We start from the raw sequence: 10,407 nt of genomic DNA, 5'->3' as shown, positions 1-10,407 counted from the left end.
TTGAATAATGATGAGTGAAAAAGTCACAAATATCATTTTTTTCTAAACGGTTCAGCCGATATGGACGAAAATACCCTCATATTTAAACTGTCAGTCTGCACTTTAACCTCATAGTCATTGTATCATGGAGTACCAAGGCAAAACAACCAAAAAATGTGTCCCAATTCTTCCTGTCTGTCTTGTCCTACTGAGTGATAGTGATATAGGGCTCTATTCAATCTTCAATCTGTATCGCGGAAGCATTAGAGATTGCGTGATAGAAATGTAAAGGTCATTTCTGATTATGCTGACATACAGTATGCAAGGTTTACTGTGAACACAGTCCCCCGCCAACGCAGGAACATTGCCTTTACATTTAAATTGGGCTTTAGTGCTGAACTTCCGCGACACGGATTCGACAGAGTAACTGCTCTTATTCACCTCAAATCTGAAGGGGCACATCAGGTTCATTGGCTAAGTCTTTTCCTCCAGGTCTGGTTGAGCCTATCTGCCTGCCGAACTATGGGGAGAGATTTGAGGAGGGGAAGATGTGCTGGATCTCTGGGTGGGGTGCCACAGTGGATGGAGGTGATGGGCTCAAATTCAACACCTGACTAGATGCGCAAGCATGCACCACATGCCCGCACATACTGTGATACACCTTTCCTGCCCTTCCTCTCTGTGTGTGTGTGTCTTTCCAGGGGAGACCAGTGTGTCCATGCACTCTGCCCAGGTCCCTGTGCTCTCCAGCAGGGACTGCAGTGGACCGGGAGTGTACCAAGGTGCCATCTCCCCTTGGATGGTCTGTGCAGGCTACCTAGAGGGGGGCAAAGACTCTTGCCAGGTATCTTTCAGAAGTGGACCTCAGAGTTCCATGCACCATTTGTCTAAAGGACAAAGTGCAGACAAAAAGCACGGTTAAAAGCAGGGGGTGGCCACTGTGTTTTTGCCATCACGAAACGGTGGTGATTCAGCAAGTAGAATCGCCAGGAAATTAACAGAAAATGTCAACCAATTTCCTGTTCAAAGGCGCAAGAACGGTCACCCACTGCTTTTAACCGTTCCTTAGCACAGTGTGTTTTGTGTTATAACGCTCACCTATTTGGAGTCAAATGCACTGCTGCTAATCCTGGTGTGTTTGGCTCCTCAGGGGGATAGCGGAGGCCCTCTGGCCTGTGAGGAGTCATCAGTGTGGAAGCTGGTGGGGGCCACTAGCTGGGGCTATGGCTGTGCTAGGAGGAACAATCCTGCCATGTACACTCTCATCTCACACGCTCTGACCTGGATCCACCAGCAGATGGAGGTGAATTCTACTGTTGGTACTGTATACTGGTGCACTGATGAACTCTGCTGGTGGCAGACAGTACTGCAATACTGTTAAGGCTGCTATGCAAAGGAGAGAGATACATGGTTTAAACGGACAGTCCACCCCAAAATCAAAGTCTGTCAGATGTTTTCAGACATCAAAATGAATTTAGGCCTGGATTTACTAAGAGTTTCACCATTTGCAGAATGAACCATTCATTTAAGAGTGAAGCAGTCTTGAAGTTTGAGACAGCCAGTGAAATCAATGGAAAACCTTTTGGTAGTTTATTCTTTAGGATTAGTCAGTTAAATCTGTTAGTCTATTTAACATCAAAATGACACACACTCATTCTGTGATATCCTTCCCCAGAAAGAAGAGGCACTGAGTCCTTGATCCCCAAAGGATACAGTAGCTCACATATTTAGAGGACTTTACTCAGAGACACTAATTATTTGTTCTTAAGCACCACAATGAATGGACACCATCTGAGGCTGAGCAATAGCTCTATTTTAAAGTCAGAGAAACAAGATGGAGGGGAATGGTGGACAATAAATGGAGGACTGGGGAGATGAACTAGGGCCAGGATTCAATACGGACTGCAGAGGATCCGCATTGTAGCAAAGTTGACAGTAAAAGGTCAATTCCGATTGAGCCGGCATCTGCAGTGTTTACTTTGAATGCGATCTCCACGATCGTGGTAACATCGCCTGTAAGTGGGGCATAGCCAAAAAGGGTGATCCGATTGAATCCTGGCCTAAGCTTGGTCTCATATTAGAAGGTCGGCATCTCCGCCGTGAGCCCCTTCCCATCCCTACACACAAACCGTGTATGTAGGCAATAGTTGAAACATAGTTGAATAGTTGTAACATGTACTGTGTATAGTACACTGTTATATACCGTTATATAGCAGATGTGTTTGTAGAGAAATATGGTACAGAGAACACAAGTAAAAACCTGTATCATTTTTAAATGCCATAAAGATATGTATTTATTTTTACAAAAAAAATAAGCTTTTTTTCCAATGATTCATTCTTGATGTTGCACTCATAAGGGTGTGAATTTCTTATCAATACATCCTAGTTCACCCTGTCGATATCCTCCCCTGAAATACTGTTTCTACACTCCGAAATAAAAAAACAAAGTTGAGGAGAATCTTTCTTGAACATTTTATTATTAGAGAAATCCAACAGACCTTGAAAAGCAGGTCAGCCATATTGGACATTCAATGTTCATACATAAATATTCTTTAAAAAACAAACGAAACAAAATAAAAACACTAAGCAAAAAAGCCAAATGAAAAAAATTAAACAGCCTTCATTCCAAACATTTTACATATAAAAATAGCATTTTTCTGTTTCTAGAAGGGCCTTAAAGGCCTAGTGTGGGTTGTCTTGGACACTGTGATGAGTGTTGAGTAATATAGTCAAACGTAGGCATGCATGAGGGTGTGACATCACATCCCGCAGTAGTGGTATGTCACTCCAATCCGGCCATGTCACCCCCCTCCTCCTCCTCCTCCTCCTCTTCTTCTTCTTCCTCCTCGCTCTCGCCCTCCTCGCTGTGTCCTCCCATCATCACCTGCTGCATGGCCAGTGTTGCACCGTCTGAGGTCAGCGTCTGCAGCTCGTCTACACTCATGCCCATCGTCACCATGGCCACTGAGGAAAAAGATCAAGCTTCAGCCACACCCACTAACCAGTACGGAATTGGACAGCGTATAGTCAGAGTTGACCGGGGTTATTGTGGTAATAGAGATGGCTGGTATGTCAAGGGCAAGGTCAAGTCATATCAAGGTGTGAAAACCACAGCATGGCATTCCTCCCAGCCTGTAGTAAGGACTGGGGATTGTCCGGAACTCTGATATGTTCCTACTGTGATTTCTCACTCGCGGTTTAATAAATCACAACAGGAGCATATCAGAGTTTGCAGACTTTTCATATTATTCATTTTTCTGGGCATTTACCGTCATCGTCCATGGCCACCTCTTGCCCTACACCGGCCGAGGCAATGTTGTTGGCCATGGGCCAGAAACGCTGGGTGGGCCGGCTCTGGGGAGTCCTCTTCCTGCTCTTGGGCGTGTCTGAAGCACTGCTGTCCATCATGGGCTGGAGGATACGCCTCCTAGCATTAATGAACCTGGAGAGGGAGAGACAGACAGGGGCTAAGCCAATCATCCGAGGCCACATTTCTACGCTTGGGTATAAGGTGTGTGTGTGTGTGTGTGTGTGAAAGATTGCCTCACCAGTTGTTGACCTGCAGCAGGGTCAGGTTGGTCTGTATGGCGAGCTGTTTCTTCTCGTCCTCTGTGGGATAGGGATGCTGAGAGAGAAAGAAAGAGAGAAGGGTAAAGAACACAAACAATCATTTACAGCAAATGAGTTCTATTAGCTCCCTATTAAGCCGAGTAGATGACAGATGACTGTGAGACTGTGGATGGATGACGTAAGACTAAAGGTCCATTTGTATTGGAATGGCACAGGATGTTGATTAAGTAAAGTCGCTTCTATGTGAATTAAGAGTTCGGAGCAGCCTGGCCACTAGTCGGATACCTTTTTACCCAATTTCTCTGTTACTTGATCTGCTACCATGCAACGTTTGTGGGCACCACAGGGACCATTAATAACACTGGTATAAATTGCTAGTGGGCCATGTGGGGGGAAATTATGAGGTACTGGGAGGTTGGGCTTTCGCCCCAACCAGGATGTATTTAGATTCAACTTTAGGATGTACAAAGGCCTGAGGGCCAGGATTGGCCGCTCGGGAGCAAGCAGAGAGGAACAAGATGTAGTGAAGACGCGTCATCTCAAAGTGTCTTTGTGAGGGCTAGGATGTTCTAACATCTGGCTGCTAGTTAACTGTCTCTTACACACACAACAAACACACACCGACACCCACACATGCACGAACACACACAGGGAACAAAGGGTCTCTGTTAGCTACCAGTCTGGTTAGGTCCACCATTGGGCCTGTGGGCTGTCTACTGATTAACCTCTGATTAGCATTTAGCCAGCAGACCATGGGCCAGTCATATGAGGACCTAACACATCCGTCTCTGTCAACGCAACCGCTCCGAGCCATCATGGGACGAGCCATCGTGACGGGGGCCAAATGCATGCACGTGCACACTCACATGCACACAAGCATGCTCAGACACCCTTGGAATAACCTAGCAGAGCTTTACTCTGGGTTACAATACATTCAGTTATAGTTGAAGTTATTCTAATCTTAGGAACGGTTGAGACGAGGTGTTTTTCACTCACCCCTATGTGTTGGAAGAGCCAGGTGCGCATGATGTTGGTGGCTGATTTGGGCAGGACCCCCCTCTTGTTGCTCTTGGATGAGCTGTCCTCCTGGGTGAAGAAACTGCTTAGGTCCTGATTGAGCTGCAACTGGAGCTGTACACACACACACACACAGTCAATTCACAGAACCGGCTGTAGTTTGTGTGACCGTGTGTCTGTCTGTGTGTGTGGTGTAATTCCTCACCTGTGTGTTGTTGATGCGTATTGTCTGGGGTGAGATAGCTTGTCCCACCACCTGTCCCTGAGGAGTGACTACTGTGATGGGCTGGTACACTGTACCACCTGCTCATACACACAAATAAAAGTTAGGGCATTTTTGGTAACACCTTGATCCAAGGACCCTGGGCACCTCACCATAATCAACTTTGAAATCAACTCTGAAAAAAAAGAGGCAACATTCACAGATTCAAGAAAACTGACTAAAACAGGGAGGGACTACCTGAACCTGCTAAGAAAATATTGTTTTCGTTATCCGTTGAAAAACGTTTTGCTACGGTGTGCCATAATTAATATGACCCAGTAGTGCTAGTAGTTGTCTTAACACAGTAAGGGACACAGTAAGGCCGGAGAGGAGAGGGTACCTGTAGAGGTGGTATGCCACGGAGACATACCTGCTAACACTTGGCCAGCAGAATTGACTGTTGTCAGGGTAACGTTGCCCTGCTGCAGGGCCGAGGCTGACATCACAATGCCTTGAGGGCTGAGGGTTCCTGTGAGTGGGCTGGAGGTCTGGGGGAGGGGTGAAACACACAGAATTAGCCTTACTGCATTCACATTCATGTGTTCATCTTGTATAATTGTACTATTATGCGCTTATCATTTAATCCCAATACAATAGCCAAAGTTCCCTCTGGGAAAGATACAAATAATCTATGAAGGGGAAATGTGTGTGTATAACCTGTGTGTGAGTGTGTGTACCTGTATCTGGACAGGGGAACAGGGGCTGTCAGTTTCTCCTCCACTCAGCAGGGTCTCACTGTTCATCTTGGTGCGCAGGCAGGCGATGTAGCGGCTACAGAAGTCCTTACACAAGTCGCTCACTTTCTCCAGCTCCAGGAGGTGTATACGCAGCACCTGGATGGCCTTCACCATCTGGGGTCAGAGGTCAGGTGAGATAATTAGCGGTCCATGGGTAGGTATGCTGCCAACCCATAACTCTAACCCTGACATTAGCCAAGGGTTAAGCTTAACCCTTCCCAATTAGGTCATTCAACATAAGTTTGGTCAGTCATGTCTCTTCAGTTCTTTCCAATAAAGACATGGGTCACAACATTTATTTCAGTCTTTTTGATAAAACATTTACCATCACACATACACTCTTTCAATTGCTCGATGTAAAGAGGCAATTCAAGAGTGGTTTGTTGAGGGGCACAACAGCCGTGGAACTTCGTTATATTATCTTATAACGTCAAAGGCAGACGTGTAATAGCTAGGTCATGTTCATTAGGTACCAAAAGGAAGAAAACATACAAACAGGAAAGGACCAACTGGGCATATCCAATAAGAAACAACTATTTTTTTCTCCAGTTGCACCCCATATTCAAATGTTTTCAGTTGCATGCCCAAATGAACAAGACCCTGGTAGTGCAGAGTTCCTCACCAGGTTGTCCACGTCTGGGTCGTCACAGAAGAAGCCCTTGCCCTCTTTCTTCTGGCTACGGACAAAGTTCTCAATGTCCACGTTGAAGCTGGCAGAGCTGACGCAGTCCGAGCTCTGAGTCGACTGCTCACACTTCTCAAAGAGCAGGGCCAGCAGAGGGAACAGGGGGTGCCTGCGATGCACAGGCGAGTGCAAAGGATTAACGCCACAGTCGGCACAGTTAATGAAAGTACACAAACACACAGTCATGCACCGACGCTCGCAACATCCACACAAGCTCACAGTCATAAACAGGACAAGGGAAGGAAAATGAAGGAGGATGGGGGAGGGGAAACAGCTCTGATGAGGAGGATGGAGTGGAGGAGTACCATGACTCGCCTACCTGTAGATGGCCTGCTTGTCTGTGTCCATGGGCATCTGGGGCTGCATGGCAGAGGGGCTGCCTGCTCCCCCCTCGCTTCCCTCGGTCAGACTCTGCTCCGGATCCCCCTCCGCATCCGCACGCATCTGCACCAAGACCTTTACCCAGGGAAGAGACAAGTATGGTAAAGAGAAGAGTGGGAAACAAGGCAGATAAAATAGAAGGAGAGTGGAGGAGAAGGGATGGGATAGGAGTGAAATCCAGTAAAGTTAGTCAGTGGTTGGTAGATGACTCCCCCTCAGGGTGGTAATGGGGTGAGTACACACACCCCAGGGAGAGGAGAGAGATATTGGTCTGACTCTTTCCACTCATAACACTGTCTCAATTCAGCGGCTTACAGACACCGCCTTAGCCATTTATCTACTCACATTGAACCCCGATGAATACACTGTCTGTAACTTCTACACACAGTTATAAATTACTCATGATCCATTCTAGTCCTTCCCTGTTTCAACGTTTTTTCCCCCATTTGGTTTCTAGTGAACACAACCCTGTCCTACACTGCCTCAGGTCAGGCTCATTCCAACTGTGCCTAATTCTTCACTGGATCTGAGATTCATTGGTTTTTAAAGTGGTCCTCTGTAGCACAGTTGGTAGAGCACAGTGCGTGCAATGCCAGGATTGTGGGTTTGATTAATGGGACCACCCATACGGGAAAAATGTATGCACTCATGACTGCAAGTAATTTTATACTGAACAAAAATATAAAAACGTGCAACAATTTCAAAGATTTTACTGAGTTACAGTTCATATAAGGAAATCAGTCAATTGAAATATATTCCTTAGGCCCTAATCTATGGATTTCGCATGGATGGGACTACAGATATGCATCTGTTGGTCACAGATACCTTTAAAAAAAAAAAAAAAGGTAGGGGAGTGGATCAGAAAACCAGTCTATCTTTCATCAGCTGTCCAGTTGTCTGGTCTCAGACGATCCAGCAGGTGAATACGCCAGATGTGGAGGTCCTGGGCTGGCGTGCTAACCAGTGGTCTGCGGTTGTGAGGCCGGTTGGACGAACTGCTAAAACAACGTTGGTAGAGAAATGAAACATGCAATTCTCTGGCAACAGCTCTGGTGGACATTCCTGCAGTCAACATGCCAATTGCGCACTCCCTCAAAACTTGAGGCATCCATGGCAACGTGTTGTGTAACAAGACTGGACATTTTAGTGGCCTTTTACTGTCCCCAGCACAAGGTGCACCTGTGCAATGATCATGCTGTTTAATGCCACACTTGTCAGGTGGATTATCTTGGCAAAAGAGAAATGCTCACTAACAGGGATGTAAACAAATGAGTACACTCAATGAGAGAAATAAGCTTTTTGTGCGTATGGAAAATATCTGGGATCTTTTATTTCATGAAACCAACACTTTACATGTGGCGTTTATATTTTTGTTCTGTATAGATAAAAGCATATGCTAAATGGCATATATTATATTAAAATGACATGTATGATGATGAATATTGCCTCTCTCCTACTTGCACACCGTAGATGTGTGGCTGTTACAGTATTTGAAAAACATTCCCCCACTCACGGTCTCTGGATATTGATGGTCCTTGCCCTTGTGATTGCCATGTGATGGCGCAACAATGACTTTGATTGAAAGGCAAATGTGTTAAAATACACATTTATGTGAGAGCTAGAAGATGTGTGGTTAGACTCAGCCCCCGCGATCTCTGCCATGTTTGCTGGGAGGCCATGGAGTCCACAGAGGATTGATAGACTTTTAATGTGTGTAATATTAACTTTCACAGCAGCTCATTGAAATTGGGAATTCAGGACAGGAACATTTCATCAGACAGTTATTAATTTACTTGTGAATTTGTGGTTAAGTTTGGGGTATATAACATCACACAGCTCATTCATTGGAATATGGCCACCCACTTTGTAAAATGTTCAAACTTCACTCCTCCTCGTCTTCAATCTTTTACCTGATCTACCTCCGGGTACTCATCTAGAGATGCCGACTGGGCTTCCATCATGGTCGCTGCCAATGATGCCAATACACGGGCATTCCAGTCCAAGACCTAAGACCTGTGTGGCTACCAGTCCTACAGACAAATGCATCAGACATGGGGTTTAGATAAGGTTTTCGTTGTTGTCATAGATTAGATATAACCATTGCATGATACATACATAGCCAATGAAGAACGTAGAGTCAGGGTACTATGTCAACACAGGGCCTTTCATTCTGGGGTAGGAGGACTCATATTTTTTGGAGTGTGGTAAATGCTTGGTCACTGTATGCGTGTATCAGAATGGAATTCAGACAGTGCAGTTATCAATTCACGCGCGTGCAGGGTGGGAGGTATGTTGTACAGTCAGTAGCCCTAACTTCCGGGCACACATTTTGATTAAATAAAGCTTTTTTTTTAACGCAGTAGTTGTGCATCTACAGTTCCTAATGTTCACCAAGCATCATCCTAAACTGGGACACTAGGCCCACGAACCTCTCCTTAGCAAGCCGTATCCATTGGCAAAAATAAATAAGGGGGAAAAAATCAAATGTGTTTCCATAACAAACAAAAAAAGTGCATACAATTTCGTGTCAATTTGATTACCAGTGGATCATACCCTCGCTGTCTAAAGATCGTATAGCGGCTCAGGCTACATGTAGCATATAATATTGGTGCTTTCAAATGTTGAACAAATAAAACTGTCAACAGCACACATCCCATCTACATTGCGGTCATCACTAGGTATCTCTCATAATAACATTCAAATATCCAATAGTCTGTAGATGAGTGAACACACGCTTGGCCTTCTCATTCACCATTTCCAATGCGCCTTTTCCAAACAAGCGGACATCTTTTTTTTCTCTCGCCACAACAGCTTGTCTTTATGTGTGATCAGTCTTTTTGGCTCACTGTCCATTCTGCAAAGTGCACATTGGCTCATTCCATGGCGAGCCACTGCATTCAAGCATGTTGCGTCGATTGTTAGATTGATGGGCGACGAAAAAAAAGAGGAATTTGAGTGACAGCTTACCTTAGTGCCAATCTTCGTCACAGTGACAAGGGGCTGCTGCAATCCGGGCCCGCAGTTTTCGTGTGTCGTCACTACGTATAGGCTCGCAGACTATTTTCTCTCATTAATATTCAACATGTGGGAGGAGAAGCAATTCCGAACATGCCTTGTCCCGCCCCTAGAGGCCGATACCCTTCCCCTTATGCTTAAATTATGATTACAAATTATTATTAGGAATTAAAAATACATTTCTATTACATAAAATGTATACACAAGTGTATGTAATGGACTAGGCCTACAAATGACAAAAACATGAATCATTGAAAAATTATCCCTAATAATTGACGACATGAGTTTTATATTTCTGATGCAATGACAACTTTTTAAACAAAGAAGTGAAGGAGACTACCCATACTAAAACATTTTTTAAAATTAAAGATGGTTATTGGTCAGATTTAATTAAAAGACAGAGTGAAGATAATTTTGCAGATCAATCATCTAACTTGGGCCTGAAAAGAGAAAGAAAAGCGACACTGTACACTGTGAAATCTATGCTCCTAAATTAAGATGTAGATTATGGATATAAAGTGCATCACAGATGATCAAAGGATAGTAGAATGTATGCTGACCTGACCTGACTTTTTAAATGTCATTTAAACTACAACCAAATCTTACCAAAATTAACAAAGGACGGATACTTATGAACACACAATTGACTCACCAAGGAACTAAAAATCGGGGAACTCAGTGAGGTCACCACCACTGTACAACCGCTGTCATTTGGCCATCTCCTCAGACAGTGCTTTCTCATACTTATCCACCAAGCCCCC

At 44.7% G+C, this 10,407-nt stretch overlaps 2 protein-coding genes across 4 annotated transcripts; one reads left to right on the top strand and one right to left on the bottom strand.

The window, feature by feature from the left end:
* Nucleotides 1-203: 203 nt before the first annotated feature.
* On the top strand, nucleotides 204-1,678 carry LOC112255193 (transmembrane protease serine 3-like). The gene is made up of 3 exons (XM_024428236.2): nucleotides 204-823; nucleotides 1,130-1,282; nucleotides 1,655-1,678. Exons 1-3 carry the CDS (start codon nucleotides 608-610, stop codon nucleotides 1,676-1,678), a joined length of 393 nt encoding a protein of 130 aa, XP_024284004.2. The 5' UTR covers nucleotides 204-607.
* A 759-nt stretch (nucleotides 1,679-2,437) lies between these two features.
* Nucleotides 2,438-9,698, bottom strand: LOC112253990 (homeobox protein PKNOX1). Of its 3 annotated transcripts, none has more exons than XM_024426175.2 (11): nucleotides 9,599-9,698; nucleotides 8,542-8,661; nucleotides 6,570-6,706; nucleotides 6,188-6,359; nucleotides 5,506-5,679; nucleotides 5,169-5,316; nucleotides 4,772-4,869; nucleotides 4,546-4,680; nucleotides 3,528-3,604; nucleotides 3,249-3,421; nucleotides 2,438-2,943 (listed from the first exon to the last, which is right to left on the bottom strand). In XM_024426175.2, exons 2-11 carry the CDS (start codon nucleotides 8,590-8,592, stop codon nucleotides 2,762-2,764), a joined length of 1,347 nt encoding a protein of 448 aa, XP_024281943.1. In that variant the 5' UTR covers nucleotides 8,593-8,661; nucleotides 9,599-9,698; the 3' UTR covers nucleotides 2,438-2,761. The 3 variants fall into 3 exon arrangements, with proteins under 3 accessions (XP_024281943.1, XP_024281944.1, XP_042180049.1); XM_024426176.2 differs by having other exon boundaries at nucleotides 5,199-5,316; XM_042324115.1 differs by lacking the exon at nucleotides 8,542-8,661 and having other exon boundaries at nucleotides 9,599-9,678.
* Between the last annotated feature and the right edge of the window lie 709 nt (nucleotides 9,699-10,407).

Source organism: Oncorhynchus tshawytscha, linkage group LG07, assembly GCF_018296145.1.
Source record: "Oncorhynchus tshawytscha isolate Ot180627B linkage group LG07, Otsh_v2.0, whole genome shotgun sequence".
NCBI classification, from domain to species: Eukaryota; Metazoa; Chordata; class Actinopteri; order Salmoniformes; family Salmonidae; genus Oncorhynchus; species Oncorhynchus tshawytscha.
The sequence above is the reverse complement of the archived record's forward strand: the minus strand, read 5'-3'. Positions and strand labels throughout refer to the sequence as shown.

Bases quoted from the DNA above. Each gene is read 5' to 3' on its own strand.
- LOC112255193 (XM_024428236.2), top strand. From the start codon at position 608: ATGCACCACATGCCCGCACATACTGTGATACACCTTTCCTGCCCTTCC. The intron at 824-1,129 runs GTATCTTTCAGA...TTGGCTCCTCAG, and splicing joins GGGGCAAAGACTCTTGCCAG to GGGGATAGCGGAGGCCCTCT. The intron at 1,283-1,654 runs GTGAATTCTACT...ATCCTTCCCCAG, and splicing joins GGATCCACCAGCAGATGGAG to AAAGAAGAGGCACTGAGTCC.
- LOC112253990 (XM_024426175.2), bottom strand. From the start codon at position 8,592: ATGATGGAAGCCCAGTCGGCATCTCTAGATGAGTACCCGGAGGTAGAT. The intron at 6,360-6,569 runs GTAGGCGAGTCA...TGTGCATCGCAG, and splicing joins GACAAGCAGGCCATCTACAG to GCACCCCCTGTTCCCTCTGC. The intron at 4,681-4,771 runs GTGAGGAATTAC...GTGTGTGTACAG, and splicing joins TACGCATCAACAACACACAG to CTCCAGTTGCAGCTCAATCA.